The sequence below is a fragment of the Synchiropus splendidus genome, chromosome 8, assembly GCF_027744825.2.
Source record: "Synchiropus splendidus isolate RoL2022-P1 chromosome 8, RoL_Sspl_1.0, whole genome shotgun sequence".
NCBI lineage: Eukaryota > Metazoa > Chordata > Actinopteri > Syngnathiformes > Callionymidae > Synchiropus > Synchiropus splendidus.
Genome location: NC_071341.1, coordinates 15,534,460 through 15,556,763, shown reverse-complemented (window position 1 = coordinate 15,556,763; position 22,304 = coordinate 15,534,460). Strand labels below are relative to the sequence as shown.

At 41.7% G+C, this 22,304-nt stretch overlaps 1 protein-coding gene across 1 annotated transcript; it reads left to right on the top strand.

Annotated features, from left to right (window-relative positions):
• The first annotated feature begins 123 nt into the window (after positions 1-123).
• Positions 124-22,256, top strand: trpc4b (transient receptor potential cation channel, subfamily C, member 4b). The gene is made up of 12 exons (XM_053873682.1): positions 124-662; positions 14,733-14,898; positions 15,734-16,543; positions 16,971-17,489; positions 19,324-19,657; positions 19,728-19,867; positions 19,945-20,258; positions 20,357-20,552; positions 20,639-20,833; positions 21,431-21,472; positions 21,541-21,630; positions 21,690-22,256. The coding sequence occupies exons 3-12, from the start codon at positions 16,166-16,168 to the stop codon at positions 22,182-22,184; spliced, it is 2,703 nt and encodes a 900-aa protein (XP_053729657.1). The 5' UTR covers positions 124-662; positions 14,733-14,898; positions 15,734-16,165; the 3' UTR covers positions 22,185-22,256.
• The last annotated feature ends 48 nt before the right edge of the window (positions 22,257-22,304 follow it).

The following is a 22,304-nucleotide window of genomic DNA, read 5'->3' as shown; positions in this document are numbered from 1 at the left end:
GCTTGTCAATCGCCCTTTAACACTTTCATTTTTTTACGTCAAATTACATTTACACGAGTAAAAAATAAAGAAGTGAAGAAATCGACAAATATAGAGCATCATACATCATGAAATACAATTACAGATTTAAATTAAATCCAATAAATGTCTTATAAAACATTGTGCAATATTCGTTAGGGACTAATAAAATAATAATAATAATAATTTATTATGAACGCAAACGTCTATATTTACTTTGTGTTAATGTGAATCCTGTCGAGCAGCGTCCGTTTGTCACAAACTGTAGAATAGCTTTGTCTCCCTCTTTTGGCTACTTTTGCATAGTGTTGTCTAAATTTGAGTTCTAAATTTTTCTATTTCTTACTGCTAAATAACCAACACAGATCAGATTCTGCATCGCTTGATTTCCGTATTCAATAATGTCATTTAAATCGGTCTCCAAAATTACATTTTTGATCACAACCCCCCCTGTTTTTCGTTTCTTTCGTTTCTTTTAAACAAGATTATCTCACGAGCCAGCTATGCTAACGGCTAAGTGAGCTACGTTGCAGGATAAAATTCAATTTACTGGTGTTTTGGAGATTAAACTTGCCCCCTAATGGATTTAATTCAAGAGACAAGAAGACTGAAGCGGTGTAAAAAGAGCAAGGCGTGTAGCAAAGGTGAGTCACACCTTATTATATGTTATATGTTGAAGTACATACATGCTAATGTGTTGCTAATGCCACCAGTCATTTTGAGGACTATGGCTTAATTGTAGCTAATTAAAAATAAGTCGATAATATGCAGTGTATTTCAGGTGTACAACTAGTTTTCACCCAGCCCATGTTTTATCTGTAAAATCAAGCAGACTGAAATGAAGGCACGATTCACTCCACACTTGTCCCGAAGTAGCTTCTTTTGCTGCGGCTGTGTCTCTGTTATTGAGTGAAGCCTTGTCATCCTGACTCTACCTGGCTAATATTAGTTGTCAGGTAGCATCAGATCCTGAGATGGAGGAGGGCTCCTCTGTGTTCTGCTGCCCCCCTGCTGAGTGCTGCTTCTCCACAACTCTTGTCAGAGTGTGTTTGTGCAAATTGCTTAAAACCTGGACGAGATCCTGCTGAATTACTATTTGATAGAGCGCAAAAAGGAAAAAGCTTTCTGTAAAAACGCTTGATATTTTATCCCCGGTTGTGTTATTAAATGTGTGTCGGCTGGATCTCATTTTTTATTGCTGAAAATTGCACCACCTGTTATCGCTGTGCAGATGAATTCAACATGAACAATTATCATTCTGGTGGGGTGTAAGATGTTTAAGAAACAAACAACTGTTCAGCATGATAACTAAGCAAGTCACTCTCACTTTTATATTTCAAATACACATTTAAAACCATTAATACTGAATATCATGTTCATAAATATTTATCAAACATGATAAATATCACATTATTTTGTGATGGTGGTCCATTTTCTTCACTGTTACCACTGTGTCCTATTTTTATAGTTCCGATGCTTGTGCTTGCGTGAGGCCTTTGCGTTGCCCTAGACATCTGCTTACTTTGCCTATTTGAGGGACTGGCTTGCAGTCCATATTTTTCTTTCTATTTTTCTATTTGAAATTTGTATCTAATTTCACTTAAATGTATTCAGTGTAGATGCGTAGGTAATACAAATACAGTGACATCTAATAGGTACTTCATTTTGAAGTACATACCTTTGAAAAATGGGTGAGTTTTTGACCATTAAGTCTTCAGGCTCATCTTTCAAATTCTCACCAATGTATGAATAATATGACCTGGTCTATTCTGCAAATTTGGTGTGTATTGTTTGTGAAAGGCTCTGTGTCAAGTTCTTAACACACTTTTGTGTTGTGTTATTTATTTTGCTCTATGTTGCATGATGGGAATTGAATTGGGCTACAATTTGTAGCTCTGCGTACATTTTTGATACCTGCCACTTTTTCCATTGCAACACGAGCGGAATAGGTTGGATGAGTGAAATGTTATCTTATTTATGAAATAAAATCTTGCTTCGGAGAAGTGCAGTTTTCTGTACCTCGAATCCTGTTCATCACACAAACCTTCACAATCTTGTCTTCCATCAGCAGCCGGCAGTCGATGACCCGACTGGAAATGGGTCAGCTCACCGTCTCATCACGCATGTCGACCACGTGTCAGGCACTTTTCCCCCCTGAAGCCGAAGAACATTCTCCCCTTGACAAGCCCGGTCATGATGTGGCGTCTCACCGAGGCCATTGGAATCAGGCTTGATTAGATTCGAGGACAGCCTCACAGATTTGGTTCAAAACTTCAGAGTCAAGATCGCAATTATCATGAAAGTGTCTACTCATTTCGAGTACCACTACACAGGGAGGGAAGTACTATTGATCCCATTTGTTTCAGGAGAGTGTGAGCTGAACAGGAAACTGTCCAAATAGAGTCGGGAATTTCCAAGACTCCTATGAAACATTTTTTTAAATAAACTTCATTATTACATTTTTACTATTGATAAAGACGATCGAATAAACACCTTCAGTCAGATTACAAAAACACAAGTGGATCTCAAGCACAGAAGCAGGAGGACAGCGTATCTGCTGACCCAATTTCAACCAGGAGCCTCTGCCATAACTTAGTTGTTCTCACTGCTGAAGCCCTGTCACCTTTCCTTTTTAGCAAGCCTTGGGAGCAGATAAAAGGCATCTGTGTGCTGATCTCAGACTCAGTTCAGGCTCACAAACCACTAGGACACTGAGGTTGGAAGCTCTGTGCTACATTAAAACCAAAGCACCACATTACTGGAAAACTGTGCAACTGTGGACGGAAGCTTTAAAGCAGATTTGGTGGAATTGTAGTGTGCAGTGAAGTTAAAAGGCTGAATTCATGGTGCTGCTCAGCCGGCGGATGATCAGGGAAGTGCAAAATTGCAAGGGTTTTGGTGTGAGCAAGCACATTTGAAGCTCTGGCTCATTTCTCTTTAGATTTTTCTTTGCTTTTATGTAGCTAAAGTCCTGAAAAACTGAATTCTAATGCGCATGAGTGGTCAAAAGCTATAACTGAGCACAAAATAATGAAATGGATCCGGAGAGCAGCACCACACATGTAAGATACTTTTTGTCAAGCGTTGTTAATATGTTGCTTTAATTTGATTTTAATCTGCACCAAGTAATGATTCGACGCCCCATCAAGCACTTGAACACTGATGGGTTGGCAACTGATCTCCATGTTCCGAGGGGTAAAAAATGGTTTTGGAACCTGAAAGGTTGGTTTGAGATTGTGTACCCTGACATTGGTGTTGGGCATCGTAGCAGGACACGCCTGCGAAATATGCGTTTAACGTAATCGTCTTCGATGTCTTGTCATCACAAAAAGTTGTTTAATTGTTGGATGAAAACAAATAGTTTCACTCAAGCAAGAGGATGTCAGTGCAACCTGCCATGTTGTTTACTGAGAGAGCAGAGAATAGTTCCAGTACCGGAACCGTGCTGGTGTGAAAGGTCTTTTGGCGGGACTGGATTTGTCCCCTGAGTCGAAGTTTGAAGTGTTTAACTGGTGGTTGAATGGTTTATTAATAGACCATCCTTATTCATGATATACTGTTTGTTATATTGAAACAGACCACATTTTATGGAATTAAGAAGGACACGTGCATCATCTGCATCTTATGAAAGTAAAACCCACTTGTAAATGTTGAAGCTCTTTCAACTGTTCTTCATCTTCTGTCTGCTTTTCCAGTCAGCCTCCACTTATACCTGGATAGTCCTCCCCAGACACGCCTATCCACGGCAGTCACCGTAAACCTCATTGGTTGTTTTCACCTTCTTCTCTCTCCAACAGTCTTGGCCCATTGCTGTCCCTCCTTTCCTATCCAAACCATCTGTCCTCTCTAGCTTGACTCCAAACTAAGACAGCCTCTGTATCTTCATCTCTGACTCTTCTCCCTCAGCTTCCTCTGTAGCACACATCACATTAGTGACCACTGCGGTTCAGTGAAGCTTCCCTTTCACTGTTACTGCCAAGACACTGATCAAACTGTAATGCAACTGTAGCAACCGTAGCTCCATTCTTCACTGCTTGGACCGGTCTTGCACCAAGACAGTGTCAGAAAATTAAAATACAGTTCATGAGCAAAGTAAAAAAATAATTTTTTGTCTTACTCAAAAAATCTTTTTTGGACCCCTCGTGTACTCTGATGCCATGTATCATGATTCACCATTACAATAGAATAATTTATGATTATGTTTGAATAATTCATAGAAGTCTCATGAGTGTAGAGATGTTTTCTGAACTGTGTGAATAACATAAATAAGAAAACTATCCCCTCACCTAATGAAAAATATAGTGCCCTGCTGGTCAGATTTTCATGTCCTCTTTGCATCATTTTTATCCTTTGCTCTCAGTGCAGGTTTGTTTTATTCATGATGAGCCTGTGATTCAGATCCATTTTTAATACAGAATAACCTCGTTATTTGCGCGCAGTTGTTCTGGCCGTTTGACTCCTGCAGTGTGATGATGTGCACACATGCCTCTATGCTACTGTGTGAAACATCTCCTGAGCTTTATCTCGTCTGGCAGAGATCTATTTCAACTGCACCAAGTCCCGTCTGATCTCCTTTCAGATGTTTTTCCATTCCTGGTTGGAACGCTCGGGTGCGACTAATGTATCTACACATTCCAATAGGCTTGCTTTAATGACCCATCTCACAGGTGGCATGTGTTGAAATTGCTACACAGTTACAGCCATAATAAACATCATAGCTGCTCTGTTGACATGGAGCAATTATAAGTGTCGCCCAGTAAACTGCAAAGGCAAACCCCCCCAAGGCCTGGACAGCTCCCAGTTATAGAGAGAAAATGAAAAAGATGATGAATTAAGATTTCTGACAGGCATTGGTGCAAGAGGGAATTGGCCAATATCCCAGCTGCCAGGTTTGTTTTGAGGCAGGTTTGATGATATCCCGTCACCTCACATTTATTTAAAATGTATTAAACATGGCCGACCTTGATGGAGAGGACCGTCTTTAAAGAAGTGAGGTTTGGAGTTAAGCCTCCAATTGTAAAAGTCTATTTACCTGCAAATTTCAATTTAGTTTGTGAAGTGCAATCGACTGAGTTTGTGTGGTTTGTTTTCGCTGCTCCTTTACTTCTGTCTCATGCACAGGCGTAATGAAACATCGTTTTACCACTGAGACAAGCAAAAAGCGTCTTATCCAATCTAAATTAAAAGAAATAAATCTTATCCAACTCCACAATGAATTGATAGTAATTTAATGAAAGAGTGACAAACATCACCCTGAAAGTCGGAATGAGCGGCTGGAGGCTTGTGTAAAAGCTTTGGTGTCCATCAGGAAGTCAGTTGAGGTAGTCTGGGTTATTACTTAAGATGCTGTACAGTCGAGCCCTTTGGATATTTTCTAGCACACCGAAAGATGAAAATCAATATTTTTATCCTTCAGTTAGAGCCAACTCAGGAAGGCAAAGCTCGAGAGATTAACCTTTGCACTTAAAAACAGGAAGCCAAAAATAAAGCTGAGTGGTTTGATTCAATTTAAGACTTTCCTTTGCTTTGTCAAGCTGGACTTTTCCACCACTTAAAGTGTAACTCAAATTAAAAAACGGGTGGCAAGATATTTATTTTACTGAGACAGTATATGAATCACAGCCATGTCTTTCCTCCTAGTTGGGGCAGCCTTACTTGCCTGTGATGGGAGCTGAGGATTTGGGGCTTTAAACACACAGATGAAACACTGCATGTGTCCTTGAGGTGCTGCTGAAATGAAATCCCAAAGTGAGACAAAGGGTTTTTGTCCTTACCTGACATCCCAGATATGACATGCTGAGAGTCCTGGAGAAGTCTGAGTTGGCTGTTGTCTGTCCATTGTTGTTAGGGGTTACGGTTAAAGTCGGCTGGCGCTCGGAAGATTCTATATTTAGATGTTTTTTGAGTCTCTGGCTGTATTTCCTGGCAGAATTGTTGTTTGTAAAAAGGTGAAAGGGGACCTTTGAAATGTCTCAGTAGATCCTCTCACTGCTTTTTGAAGAATTTGAAAAGAGCAACGCTGCCAAAACAGAAATCTAACATTTGTTAACCTCTTGGGCCACCATCCCAATCAAAGTATTTTATCCAGTGTCTGATAAAAGTTCTGTATTGTGTCCACTTTTCTGTCACAAAACCAAAAGACCCAGTTTTCCAGGACTCTGTTAAATAAGCTTTTATGAATGGCCGTACGGTAGCGGCATGCTAGCCTACACAGGACAATGACTGCAGGTTTGCCTTTGATCCATAAATATCCAGCGTCGGATAACTTCAATTTTCCTGGCGGCTGAAAGCCCTGCCTTTTATTACTACGCACAGAACCAGGGGAAACAATGGGAGGCGCACATTCCCTGCTGTCATTGACACCATTGTTATAATAACGGTATTACCAGAGATATACATCATGTGAGGCGCCTTGAGCTCTCGGATGTGACACGATCAAGGCGGTATGATATGGGGGATGATGAGGTGCAAGCAGTGTTCAGCTTGAGAACTACTTCTCTATGAAATATTGTGATAGTTAAATGTATTCTACGATGTGTGAGCCGGGCCATCAGCTGGAGCTTTGCATTAATGCCAATAGAAGCAATACCATACCATGATAAATGTGCTCTGTGTTTGCGCTTGTGTTGCCAAAGTGACAGGAATTTATCTTGGAGGTAATTCCCTCCAGTGTTCAAGCCCCTAACCCCGGTTGATGCCACGAGGGCTATTTTGGTCCACAGGGTCTGAGTAAGGGCGGTACTTTTGATGGGTAAATCTGGAACGATGGCTTTATTTCCTTTGAAGCATCCGTCTATACTATTAAATTGCCTATAGAAATGCTGCACAGAGCGGCAGACAGCTAAATCCATCTTCTCCAACTCTTGCCTCTCTAGGGAAGCCAATGTTGGCGGCAGTGGAATCCATCAAGTTGAATCGGCCTTTTTTTAATTCAAGCCAGTTTGACCTCCGGGCAACGGTGGAGCTTGGTGTCATGGCAACTACAAGCCAGAACATGATAATGCTGACCTATCAAGTTAGGGCTGCTCTATTAATAACTGGCTATCAGTAGATGTGCCCCAAACTAGATGCTAAAGAGATAGGAGCCAGAGTTTCAAGGGTAATATGCAGCAGGTTTGCAAGCCACGTGTTGCTTCCAAGCTGTCATGATTTGTGAGGATTCATCACCCAGTGTGAGATTTCTTTAGGTGCTCTTTTGTTTTGTTCTAATGACAAACACAGCAGATGCTTGAAGGAATTCATGCAGGGCGCACTTCAACAGAAGTGTGAATTAAGAATCGCACTGGAGGTTCACATCTGTTGGGAGTTGTTGAATATTCAATTTATGATTTCACTTAGTCTATTATCAGTAATTGAATGTCTTTACGAGATTATCTCCTATTTGCCAGTGTCTTCTTTGTTGTCCTTCCCATTTCTCATGACAGTTGGCCACACCTGGACCTCCTCCTCAACCTATCTTGAGCATCCTTCCTATTTACACCCATCCTCTTCATGTCCTCATTCATCACGAACATCTTCCTGTTCGTCCATCTCCAACCTTCTTCATCCGTCTTCAACCATCTGGCCTCCCAAACTTTGTCTCAAACCTCTCCTCATGAGCTGTCCCTGTGATCTACTCATTTCTTTCCAAAAATGACAACCACAGTATCTTCTCACCGGTCTCTTCTTACTCTCCTGTCTGAGTGTCTAAACCAGGAGTTACTTGTAGGCCGTGGGCCATTTGCAGCCCTCAGATTTCCCCCCTTAAATTGAAGGTGCAGATACATTTCTGATATTGTTGCAAGTTTACTGGATGTGGCTACCATTTTTACTTGTGGCTCTTTTCAGTTTCTGTTACCATAATTCATTTTTTTTGTGCAATGAAGTCTTTACAGGAGATATGGTCATCTAACTCAATTTGATTTTCATCATCCTTGAAAGCAAGATATTTGTTTTTATTTATGTTTTTTATTGATATATTTATTATTTTATTTATGGAGCAAAACCACCAAATCACTCAAATGCCAACAATATCATCAAAACACTGCCATTGGTATCACATGATCAAATAGCATCCGTACAAAAGCAACCTTATAAACAGAATTCCAGTGCAGTGTGGTGATGGCATGTAGTACTATTGGAAGCCAATGTGCTATCTTTGTGATCTTGGTCATAATCTGGCACTGGTGCAGCCTGTCTGTCCCCTGGCAGCCCCTGATCCATCGGGTTTGAGACCTGGTCTCTACCAGTGCAACGATCACAACTGTCATATAAAGCTTCTTTTTCTCTGTTGATGCTTTGTTACGAGTGGCACAACATTCATCCATACCAAAACTGTATTTCCAAAACAATTTTTTTTCTCCAAACTGCCCGTGTCCCGCCGAGGAGTGGTCGCCTCAGGGCCAGAGGCTGAGTTATTTAGTCTGATTGCCGCCAGATACCCTGCAGACCTGCTCCTCTGTTGACAAGTCTCGAAGCCGAGTGGCACTTAAGGTGTGAGCCCACCCTGTGGGTAAAAAGGTGGGAGAAACAAGGCTTTACTTGATCAGAGTCAGAGAAATGAGAGCCAGATATGAGACGTGATTGTGTCGCAGGCAAAGACAGAACTGAATATTTGATGCTGTGAATGAAATAAAGGGAAAGCATTTGTACGAGTGGAGACAAGTCGTTGTCACAGATGAGGTCCGCTTTGTGAATGCGTGAGACGCCATGTTTCTTCCCTCCAAACCACTCATTTGCCCTTGAATTGGTGATTTTAGGTTTCAGTCCAACGTCTAAAAAAAAACAAAAAACACTTAGACCAGGTGTGACGTGATTTTAATCCTGCTAATGCGGCTCACAAAAGGCAGCTTTGGGTCTCCCTGCTGATATTGTTATCACTACATCCCAGTGAGGGATAAGCAGCTAAAGATAAGATGTCGAGAGCAGTAATTATACTTCCAAAAATGTTCTAATCAAAAAAGGACTCCGGTCTCATGTGTTTCTGACTTATCATCTATTCTGGCAGTGTCTTTGTTTACCGCAGATTATCCTTCCCCCAATTGTTTTTCGACTGGGCTGAATATTATCTGCGCTAAAGTGGGCGACTATACAATGGAGCTGCTGCAGCGAGGGAAAAAAATGTGCAGAAACAAAAAGCCCTTTGTCTTAGACCTTATTTAACTCTTATTGTTGTGGTATTAAATTTTGTCTTGCGTGGAGCATTAAATCATTTCTGACATGAAGACATTTGCCACCACACTCACCGCAGCGTTGTGTGCGTCTATTGTTGCAATATTCTGGGGAATGTTCCAAATATTTTCGCGTCCCCCTGCCAAGCTTTAATTGTCTTAATCTTTCCATTAGTGCGAGTCGCTGAAGTCAGCTGTCATCTGTTCCGGTCGACTGTTGCAACAAGGTACTTTCAAGCGTTCTGGTGGATGTGAGTTCTAGTTAGGCGACATGGGGGTGATTTTTAACCCCTTTAACCCCGCAGCACTTCTGACAATAAACACACACAGGAGAACACGCACCAGCAGCACACACACATCCCCGCAGCCGACGGGCATAACAAGCACCCGCACCACAACATGACAAACTCTTGCTCATTTCTGTCAGGTGACGAGGTGTCGCTGATGCAAGTCACTTTGTGAAATCTCACTCCAGTCAGACAAACACAACCCACTCACAGCATGTGGAATCGTTCCTCCACATGTGGTAATGAGGTTGGGAAAAACAAACCACATGCACACTTGAAATGTGTTGCTGCGACTCACTACATTTAGAAAATAGTCTGTAAAATCCTGTAATAGTAATCAACAAAGAACTGCGACAAACTGCTGCGCGTTGTTAAACAAACATATTAGAATTGATCCACAACATATTATAATAAAACGAATGAATCAAATTTTCGACTGTGTTTTATAGAGTCTCTATATGTGTTTGGGTTGTGTTATAGCAAGTGAATGAGCCGCAATTGGAGCAATATTCTTTTTTTTTTCGTGTTCCTCAGAACATAAAAAGGCGTTTTTCGTGACCCCATGCACGATTCAATAGATCAATGAACCATAGATAAACCACATAAACAAATTGCCGTGGTGATTTTAAATTTAAAACTTTATTTTACTTTTGATTGATTGTTTCCAGAAGTCTAGATGATTCTGCCAAAAATAAATTAATTACTAAATGGTCACAATTTTCTGATATTGTTCGATCTCCATTATTCTCAATATTATAAATATATCTAAATATTTTAAAATAGCAAAACTACAAATGTAAATATTTAAATAAAAATAACCAAACATAACAAAGAACACAAGACCAATCACCTCTCAGCAATTAAAAAATAAATAAAATGCTTGAAACCAAAGCAAATAAATAAAATGAATGCAAGAAAACCCACTGCTGAAATGAAATGTGAGAACCATCACACTTGAGATAGAGACACAGGAACTAATGTCATGCCTTTACCTGTACCTGTTACCTTTGTGGCTGCTTCTACAAACTGTGAAAGCTGCCAAAAACACCAGCAAACCAGCAAATAAACAGTCTCCAGTTCAGCTTATATTCTTGATGAGAGCTCAGTTCTGCATGCTATATTTGAAAACGGTACATTCTCCAGTCTCCACCGTCATCAGTTAGAGTCAGAAGATGACCGCAGGTGGTCACAAAGGAGACCACTGGTGTGCGTTTGGCATTTTAACAGATCAGGTTTGCAGGTTGGCAGTTATAGTTGACTCTCTTTGTTTGTGTTTCCAAAGATCTGTATTTAAGTCTTACATAACTGAAGTTGACTGGATGGTGAACGATGAAAATCCACAAAGACTTTGGTAGACGGTGCGCTGACCTCTCAGTGATGCAGACTTTGTATTTGTGATGGTTGCTTTCATGTCATATAGAACTCAGAGAAACGTAAATATCGCTGCTTTAAAATGCCTCTAACATGCAGACACGTTGAAAGTGTCTGACGTGAAAATTGCTGCTCCTCGTGGGTGATTGCATCAGTGTTTATTTTTAGACGATGAAGTGAACCTGGCTTCATCTAATAGTTGTGAAGCTTCATATCTGCAGCCGCACACGCGTGATTTGCACAGAGATTGATGCAGTATGGAATGCTGAACGAGCCATTTCATCCGATTCCAATTTGAAACCAGTTGAATTTCTTCATGTAACTACAATTTGGATTTTATATTTGCATTTCTGCAAAGTCAAATTAGCAAGTCAAATTTTCAAATGTTCATAATTTAAGCAAAACAGTGTTTTAGTGCATTCGATTTGATAATAGCTGAAGTTTAAATGATAACTGGAGACAAACCGAAAATGCAGTCAAAGTGAAAACAATTCAGCACAAGTCATCTAACAGGTTGTGAGTTTGAAACCATCTTGAAGCAACTCTTGTTTTCCTCCCAAAGTTAACTATAATATGCCCTGCGGAAACTAGTCATCTGTCCAGAGCAGGTGGGCAAACTGCGTCCACTCGCCTGTTTTTATGTGGCCCCCACTTTTAATGAAATTATACTTTTTTTCACCATTCATTGATAATTCATAATATGACCACTAGATTTTAATGCCTGTTTTTTTCATTTTCCATTCTCTATATTCTTTTTAAATTGGAATTCATTTTATGAGTTATTCTCATATTTTATCAGTAATTCCTCATAATAAAAAAATGAAATGTACCTTGGGAAAAATAATAATAAATTTATAAAAAACAAACTTTTTCTTTAAGTTAATTAAAAGATCTTCCAATATTTATGATTCCATTAAAAAATAACTAAATATATAATCAAATAACATATTTCCAGCAAATACTGGTCACTGTTTTTCTCATTTTAGAATATTTGCTTCGAGTTGCCCTGTGTAGCTGGTACATCCCTGGACCCCATCATGAGGATTAGCAGGAGAAAAAGAATGTTTTCACACCAACATCCGTGTGTCCTCTGATGAATAGACCACAGCAGTTTGTCCCCATTGTGTATAGTTACTGTTTGTCTGTTGTATATTTCTGCTGAAATTGGCGAAGTAAACAGATTAATCTTAGCCACTGCTGCGAGTAGCGGCCATTCTTTCGTAAAGAAAACCGGCGATAAAGCAGGAAACTGGGCCACACAACCGAAATGTACGAGAAAGAGGAACATTGATAAACACTGGCCTAGATTCCACTCGCTCCGATTGTTGAGTCGGATGAACTAGGTACAATGTAGAGGCATCGAATGAAGAATTAAAAAAAAAAACAAATCGTTCAAATTTGTGTAATCGAAGTGCTTCGATTAATTGCCCACTTGCATTACATCTTTAAGTTCCGTAGAAAGTTTCATTATAAATGCCTTGCAACTACATCTGTTAAAAGTTTTGGGGGTTTTTTCAAGTGGTTTCAACACTCCTCAGGCATCAATAAATCAAACTGGAAGTGACCACCAGAGGTTGCTGTTTGACTGAATACATCCCACCCCTATAGGTAGCGACTACCATTCTCAATATATCCTGACATTGTCACTGTTAAAAATGAATGCGCTCAGCTCACAATAAAATTGTCTGAACTACAGCATTTGATAAAAGATGGACTCCAGGTGGAATGTTACCAAACCCTCCTATTCAGTGAGTATAAGAAGAAATATTGAATAAAGTCTAGGCAGCATGACTGTTATGAAGCCATGTTATACATCAGTTACAAAAATGTCATAGTATTTACGATGGTTTAGAGCTGAATTAAATAATTCTTCATCATTACTCAACTAAAAAATACCATCAAAATGTCAGAACAAATTATTAAAGGTAAAAGCCTTCAGATTCAGACCACATTAGTTTACTGTTACTGTTTTATGGTAATTTTAAACAGTTTCCAATGAATTTCAAAGCATTTATTTAAAATATATATATATTTATTTTACACATTTAACTTTCAGTGTTTAGTCATTTCCGTCCTACTGACTTGCCACTCCCCTGATGCTGGCAGAAAGCACCACCGTTTGGTTGGAGGCTCCGGTGATCTTGTTGTTTTGTTTGCCAGGAGTTGTTTTTGAGCTGACAAGATACAGTTTAGTCTCATCCCACCAGATAACTTGCTTTTTCTGGTGGCTTTCCCATGTTCCCCAGTGATGCGGTTTTGATGCCAGAATGTGATGATTGTTATGCCTGTTAATAAATTCAATGCAGCAGATTTAATGAATATATTTGCACCATTTATGACGATTACGAATACATAAACGACAAATACCTTAATTTCAAACTCATTTCAAGTGACAAGGGATGATTATTCTCGCCGCCCCTCTCCTGCATATTTAAAAAGTGCATTTTGGTAAGCACATCATCACCCAGGCGGGTTCAGGGTCCCGGTCTCCAAGCAACCAAATGATCCGACCTAACCAGCGACAGACTGATTCCTGGTGTCTATCTTCCTTACTTGGGCGATTAGCTTCACTTATAGCTTAATAAAAAATCTATTTCACAAGTCTGGCTCCGGGAGAGATGCTGAAATGTTAATGGAGACAATTAGATGCTGGATCCTCGGAACTGCCTGAAGGGCGGAGAGAGAGATTTGAGATCCACAGCGGAACAATTCTGAGGTCCTCAAGTGTGACTCTGCATTTACTGATGTGTCTGTGATGGTACAAGCACAGAGGATGTTCACTGAGGCAGCTATCGCCATGTTTTCTTTAAAAACAAAATGCTCTGTATAGCACATAATGTAGTCTGATACATTTATATAATATAACACACATGTTTCTCACTCAATGATACTGCAGTCCTTCTCGCCTTGGAGCTCAGAAGTGGCATCACCCCATGCGAGCTTCAAGTCAATACTATTGTGCTGAGAGTTTGCTGTGCTCATAGCGTGACCATGAATACCACTGGCTTTGTTGTTCACCAGGCTGCCTTCAACGCTTGAAGGGAAATCGATGGAAGATGGGAACATAGATGTTTTGTTTGAGTCGAAGAGACGTGCCTCTTGTGTATGTCGTGGACTTGGTGGTGAACCAGCGGAGTGATCCCACGTGCACAGGCTTTTTGGGGCCCAGGTGCCCAAGCCAGAAAAAAGAACACCTAATTTATGGAATTCTTCTTCGTCCTCTGCCCCTTGTCGATGTCATTGTTGTCTTTGCTGCTGCTAATGTTGTTGTTGGTTCAAACATTTTTGAATGAAGGAAACTAGGAGAAAACACTGAGAGTGCACAGACCTCCGCCAAGCAGCTTCAGTCCATCCGCACAACAGTCATCCGATGACAAAGTAGCTTTCAACATAAAGTGAGCTACATCACTCTCAAAATTGAATCTTTTGTTCTGTTTCAGATATTTCCTGAAAAACTTCTCAAAGTATTTTGAATACAGACAGACAAACCAATGCTGTCAAAAACATGAACTCCTTGGCAAAGGTAAAAATGTGCTCAAGCAAAAAAGGGCACTTTTCTAATGCAAGGAAAGGGCTTTTGCTTGAGCAGCACTAGAGGTCTTGATGTGCACGAGCCCCCTGTTCACACTCTTATTTTTTTTTGACAGACAGTTTGAGTTTTCCCCACGCATCTGTTTAGTTTGACCAATGGGTGAGCTAGTTCACCTTCAATTTCAGTGCAAGATATGGAGCTGAAGTGAATTAGTTCACTCATTTAAAACATGTTTATTTCATCAAATTTGTGAAAGGATAGTAGTGATGAGATGTTCCGGTCTTTCTTAGAATAAAGAAGGAAAGACGAAACCATGGCTTCACAGGGTGCAGTGGTGATGATGATGATGAATCAGAGAAGCTTGTTTGTGTCCAGTTTCCTCGCCTCCTCCACCCACATGACCACATCACACTCAGAGACAGGGCTCTCTTTGGGGAGATAAATGATCGCTGGTCGACTCGTCTGCACAAACTTCGCTGGCATGATGAAGGTTAGCGCGCACAGCCTTTCTCGCTGAACCAACACAGGCAACAAGTGCAAGGTAAAGTGGAAGCTAATTTCCAATTCTGACTGATCAATATTCATATTGATGCATGAATGGCAAAGAAGACTTTTATCATTTGACTTAACTGATGGACTTGACATGTCATGTCTTATATATATTATGGTATAATATATGTTGAAATGTGTTTTTTATTTTTTATTTAAATCAACATGACAAACTGAATTCTGCCTCAAATGCTCATCAGTTATTAGGTGTGATACAAATAAATAAGAACCATATAACTTTAAATTAGAGCCATTTCATTCCTTTTCTGCTGCTTGCTTGCTGTGTGCTACAGTTATGACATGACATGACAGTTACACCCTGGTCAGGTCACAGATCCGAATGACAAGTTCCATGTTCATGCAACACTCTTCAGTCAATGTCGCAACTCTCGGTGTCCATTTGTTGTTTAAGTTAAGACGCTCCATACCGTATGAATCAATCTTGAATTCTTCAAAGCTGTTCAGTTACTCTTCACAGTTATATGTCCAATTGTAATCGATAAACTAAATATCGTGCCAGCAAAACCTGTTTCAGTATAGAGGTTTGCCAAAATGAAAAACACAGTTTTAAAAAGAATCAATAAAGAAGAGCCGCCGTGAAAGGCGCTGGCTTTTGGGATCAAATTAAATAACCCCGTATCACGGTGGTTTTCACAAGATTGTTTTCATAAAAAAAAAAAACATCAAGAAAATTTGGTCAGGTTCAAATTCAGCCTGTGATAGAGTGTAGATCACAAAATTGAATCAGATTGGAAAGAGAAGGCGGCAAACAGGTGCTTTTTGGACTTTGATTTCTTTGCTTGAAAGATACATATATTTTTTGCCAGCCATCAACCCCTAAGTCAGAGCCAGAACTGAAGTGCCCCAGAAGCCTGAGACCATTTTTCTGGGGTGGAGATGAGGTCCTTCCTCTCGTGATTGAGGAGATCACAAGACATGGATGGACAGGAAAATGTTGTGGTGGCGCTGAGCCACAAGAGAAGCTCACCATTTACTCTCTCACATGGAGTCCTGCAGCCCACCAAGGAGACATGATACTTCTGAGGAGGGGTTTCTAAGGAGAGTGAAGTTAGAGGCAGACTTGTCTGCGATACAACCACAGCTAAGTGGTACTGATCGACTGTCCTGTTATTCACTTTATAACCTTGTTCAAGTTGGCTTCTACGGCCTGCCGGGCAACTTAATGGCTTTGTTGTTGAACACAATGTTGCTCCTATTCCCCTACTGTTTTTCCCTTTTCTGTCCAGGTCTGAAGAATCATGTCACAGTTGTACTACGGGAAAGCTGACGACTCCTCTTTCAGTGACTGCATTCCTCTGCGCATAGTTAGAGCAGAGTCTGAGCTGTCTGTGCAGGAGAAGGCCTACCTGGGCGCCGTGGAGAAGGGTGACTACGCCACCGTGAAAGAAGCCCTGGAAGATGCTGAGATCTACTTCAGGATCAACATCAACTGCATCGATACCTTGGGCCGCACGGCTCTGCTCATCGCGATCGAGAATGAGAACTTGGAGATCGTGGAGCTGCTTCTTAGCTTTAACGTGCATGTGGGCGACGCCCTTTTGCACGCCATTCGCAAGGAAGTGGTGGGAGCTGTAGAGCTGCTGCTGAACCACAAGAAGCCACGCGGGGAGAACCAGGTACCTCAAGGCACCCCAGTTAGCAAGGGTGTGGAGGAGCTGTATTAAAAAGAGTTATTGCTATTAACAGACCATAATAAGCTCCAAATTGGTTTCTTGCTATCTTGCCAGTGTTTGTTTTTGGTTAAAGTGTGTAGCTTCTGTTTTCATACCTTCATGAGTGTATAGATGCTTCATCTTTGACTGTATTTTGAAAGTTGGATAGAGTGCACTTTGTCTTCTAATAAGACGGAAGCGACTGCTGAGCTTCAGCCACAAAAATGCTTTGATCGCTGGCCGAACCACAAACCATTAGCAGTTGTCTTGCTGCTAATAAGCACCACAGAAACATACAATTAGAGCACTTCTAACAGACATCGAAGTCAGCGAATGGATTTCGAAGACAGTTTACTGAAAGTTCTTGGCTTGTTTTGTGCTCCCTGTCAAGGTGCCCCCCTTCCTGCTGGAGAGACAGTTCTCAGACTTCACTCCAGACATCACGCCGATCATTCTGGCAGGCCACACTAACAACTACGAGATCATTAAACTGCTTCTGCAGCACGGCGTCTCCATCCCGCAGCCACATGCTGTGCGCTGCAACTGCCTGGACTGCGTCTCCGGCTCTGACGTGGACGGTCTGCGCCAGTCCCGCTCCCGTCTGAACATCTACAAGGCCCTCGCCAGCCCATCGCTCATCGCCCTCTCCAGCGAGGATCCTTTCCTCACTGCCTTCAAGCTGAGCTGGGAGCTGAAGGAACTCAGCACGGTGGAGAACGAATTCAAGTCAGAGTATGAGCAGCTGTCCCATACGTGCAAGCGGTTTGCCAAGAATCTTTTGGATCAGACACGAAGTTCAAAGGAGCTGGAGACTATTCTGAACTACAGTGACAACAGCAACCACATGCTGGAAGAGAACACCAGTGATCTTGCTCGGCTGAAGCTGGCCATCAAATATGAACAGAAGGAGGTGAGATACATATGAGAGTGACTGTGCCACCTTGTTATTTCATGTTGGGTAAAGCATGGGTGACTGTCTTGAAGTGTCACACTTTTTCCATAGAAGAGAGCACTTTACCTCTTCAAGAATATTGATCAAAGACAAAAAGAGCAGGCATGGAAAACATCAGTGGAAGCAGATTGATGCGTTAGTAAGTAAGCTGGGGACACAGATGAGCTGTAAGCGGTCAGTGATGGCTGGTAATGTCCTGTTGGGACTCCACAACGGCATGTAATTTCCAGGCAGGCTCTGGATCGAACGCATTATCACCGCCCTCTTAGACATTCCCAAGACAATTGGATAATTGGGGATAATGACGGAGTAAGTGGCGGTCACTTCCCTGGCATACACTCTCAGTATTTGCACGAGGATCTGAAAGTTTCAAGCATTTAAACCAGCAGGTTAAGAATGTTAGTACTCTACAGTAAGTAAAGTACTGTCATATTTTTTGGCCTCTCTTATCAAATCCCAATGATATACCACGCGAGGATATGACATCGTCTGCATAGAAAGCTACTTTGTTTTGAACTTCAGATGTGGTGCTCATTGTTGGCCATTAAGTGTTTAGTTTAGCTGGAGTCGACCACCAGCAGGTTCTTCACATGTCATCAACACTTTTGAAAGGCTCATTGCATATTTCTTCAGTTAAATCACCGCCTCCATTCTCTTGAATCGACCGCTATATACCAAAGAATTCTGCATTCTTTCTTAGCATCACAGTATTCGGACTTAAATGAGAACAATTTTCCAATATTTTTTTGGTTCGTTTCTGTATCTTTCGTACCTGGTTTATCTTTAATTTCCAGTACATAAAAAAAAGAAGACAAAAAACATCTCGGTATTTCAACAGTTGAAGAATAGACATGAGTCTATCATCTCGGCACAGCTCATGTGGAGAGGTTCGCAGGGTAAGGGCAGAAGGTTCGGGTCCACATGTGTTGGGGTGAAGGTATGAGGTGAAGGAACTTAATACTGAATCAAAAAGTGGATCTATTTGACCACAATTTCAGGTTGTTTTGCAGATATTAACGTCAGATTTTGCTTATATGCTTATATGCTTATATTGCCTGTGTTCTGCAAACAGATCACTAAAGGGAGGAGTGACATTTTGAAATATCGGCCTAGGATTCATTTCCTTGATTCAGATGTAATGAAATGCAAATCTTGGCCAGCCACATTTCCTGTCCGTCTTCAACGTGTGATTTGCTCGATTCGTTTGTCGTCTTTGGCAGCTGGAGGCTTCATGCCAGCGCAGTGTTTTATCGATCTGTTTACAAAAGAAATAGGTTAGTTTTTGGGTGACATTTCACCCGCCAGCACATTTGTTTATTTTACGTGCTATTAGTTGATTGTCAGTGGGTGTTTCTTTAGTTTCATTCCTGAGGCTGATCCAACCCAGGAGGTCACCGTTCAAAAGCTGGACAGGATCACTGAAAGAAGGCAACCAAACATTCTCTCTGAAAGAAGAATCTCAGACATCATGCTAACTGGAAGGAGACATTTTGTACAGTAAAAGTTGATTTAAAATCAAATTGTGTGCACGGAATTTTGACTTAAAACTATGGACCCGCATCCTAAATTGAAGGTCAAAGGTCACTGACTATGACAGGACCTTGTCATCTTTGAGGTAATTCAAACATACGCTACCCCTTTCCAGAAAGACTTTAGGTCTAAGAGATCATATGTGGACCTATTGTGTCACAGTATGTGGACATTAGTAACCTACTAACCCAGATATTTACTGGAAAATGAGACGGTGTGTTGTTCTAACCTCTTTATGTGTATGTCTTTGCTTGATTTCCAGTTTGTGGCTCAGCCCAATTGTCAGCAGCTGCTGGCCTCTCGCTGGTACGATGAGTTCCCCGGCTGGCGGCGACGTCACTGGGCTGTAAAGCTCATCACTTGCATCTTTATCGGACTCCTCTTTCCTCTGTTATCCATCTTTTATCTGATCTGTCCTAAAAGCCACTTTGGCTTATTCATCCGTAAGCCGTTCATCAAGTTCATCTGTCACACTGCTTCCTACCTGACCTTCCTCTTCCTGCTTTTCTTGGCATCACAGCATATAACAAGCAACAAAGACATTCAGGGCCCCGAGCCCACCACTGTGGAGTGGATGATCCTCCCCTGGGTGCTTGGTACAGACAGCACACATCAGACACCGGCTTGGGTTAGGCAGATGACCGACTATTTATTCTTGTTTTGAAGGTTTCATTTGGACTGAGATCAAGCAGATGTGGGATAATGGCCTGGAAGACTACTTAGATGATTGGTGGAACATTATGGATTTTATCATGAACTCACTGTATCTTGCCACCATTTCTTTAAAGATTGTTGCCCATGTGAAGGTGCGTTTGATTTCTCTCACTGTTTCATGCATGTGTGAATGGATGACTGCAGAGTTCTGATGTTGCACCTTCGACAGTTCGGCGTCCACATCACCAGATGCACCTGGGAAATGCTGCACCCCACTCTGGTGGCGGAGGCCTTGTTCTCCATCGCCAATATCTTCAGCTCCTTGCGCCTCATTAGCCTGTTCACGTCCAACTCTCACCTGGGCCCGCTTCAGATCTCGCTGGGTCGCATGCTCCTGGACATCCTCAAGTTCCTCTTCATCTACTGTCTGGTTCTGCTGGCCTTCGCCAACGGCCTCAACCAGCTCTACTTCTACTACGAAACCGAGCCCAAAGACAATTGCTGGGGGATCCGCTGCCTCAACCAAAACAATGCATTCTCAACGTAACTTTTCCAAACCTGCTCTCTGATCAACATGATGAATAATTCACCGTTTTTCTCCGCACGATGCTTTCGCTGATTAATGGCTCTCTCTTTTTTAGGCTTTTCGAAACCATGCAGTCATTATTCTGGTCCATATTTGGCCTGATTTCTCTCTACGTGACCAATGTGAAGCCAGACCACAAATTCACCGAGTTCGTCGGAACCACCATGTTCGGAACATACAACGTCATATCTCTTGTGGTGTTGCTGAATATGCTCATCGCGATGATGAACAACTCCTACCAGCACATTGCGGTAAGTACTGCAGCTAATCCATTTTGCTCCTAAAGCACCTCGATATGTCTTGCTCTAAGGAATGGTTTTGTTTTTCTTCTGCCCAGGATCATGCAGATATTGAGTGGAAATTTGCCAGAACAAAGTTATGGATGAGCTACTTCGAAGAGGGAGGGACTTTACCGTCGCCGTTCAATATCATCCCGAGTCCCAAGTCTGTGATTTACCTCATGAAGTGGATCAACCAGCACGTATTTACCAGATCGAGAAGGAAGGGGCTCACGACTTTTGAAACGTTGGGGGTAATATGAGTGCAACTAAATCCATACATGCTTCATTCATTCAAGAGAAACTTATGTCAGATATGGCAGTGGTCCCCAACCCCTGGGCTGGGTACCGGTACTGGTTCGTGGATCAGTTGGTACTGCTCCGCACAAGAAATAATTATTTCAGTTTTATGTATTACCTGAGTTTGAATGATGCTTTATTTTGATCCGATCATTTTGATAAAACGACTGGATCAAAGAATGAATTTCCAGGTCAACCAGTCAGAGACTAGAAAGGACAAGATCAAAGGTGAAAATCAGAGAGAAATTTAGGGTGTGGAGGTGGTGTGGACACGTGATGAGGAGAAACAGTGTTGGACCAAGGATGACAAAGAGGCACACTGCCACTCACAGTTGTTGGCCTTTGGAAAATGGTCACAGGAACATAGTTTCTGATGCACCTGGATTTTTTTCTAAGGTCAGATGGTTTCACCGGAGATGTGTTCCCTTCTGAGTCAGATCTATCTTCAAAGCAGGACTGTTTAGTGGACCTTGTTAGAACCTTGTTGTGTAAAAGAAAAAATGCAGGTTGAGTTTATCTATTTACTGTACAATTTATTTCCTCCCCTGTAGAGACAAGCTGCAGAAAATGTCCAACTGAACCACAGGTACCAGGTACTGAATCTGATTTCTGACTTTCATATCAGTGTCTGATGTTCTGAAGTGTTGATTGATGGTTTTAGGAGGTTCTGAAAAATCTGGTGAAGCGCTACGTGGCTGCGAAGATCAAAGACGCCAAGAAGGGCGAGGGGTTGACGGAGGAGAACTTCAAGGTCCGCTGATGATGCGTGAAAGCAAAGCTGAATCTGCTCAGTGTTTTCTTCTCTTTCAGGAGTTGAAGCAGGATATTTCCAGCTTCCGATACGAGGTCATGGGAATGATGAAGGGAAAATATCACAACAACTTGTTGGTCACCAACTCCGCCTTGGCATATCCGGGAAATTCGTTCAAATATTCGCCCAAATTCTTTGCCGATGAGTCACATCTGAAGCCGGACGATATCAAAATCAACACGCCGACATTCGCGTCCAGTCCGGAGGCCTGCGTCATGGCTGAGCGTCGCACACTTCTCAGTCCTCGACACTGCCATCGTGAGCCACCGAGGGACGCTGAGCTCAGTCACAGACAGCCCAGACCTCCCTCTGAGAAGTCCGAGGAGTCATGTCCGCGGCCGGTGGACGATTCCTCCAAACCTGGGGAGCAAAAGATAGAGTTCCAGGGAGGGAAAGTGATGTCCCAGGTTGTGCGGAAGGTCGTGCAACAGTTTGAGAAGGCGAACAAGGAAAGCAAATCTGACTCAGATCAGCCAAGGAAACATACAAATTGATGGGCTGATGTCATTTAACAACCTTGTTCCTTAATAAAAGGCCACATATGTTATATACGACGCATGATTGAACAGCTTTTACAGAGCATTTGAACCCAGCTATGAAGTTGCCTTTATAAA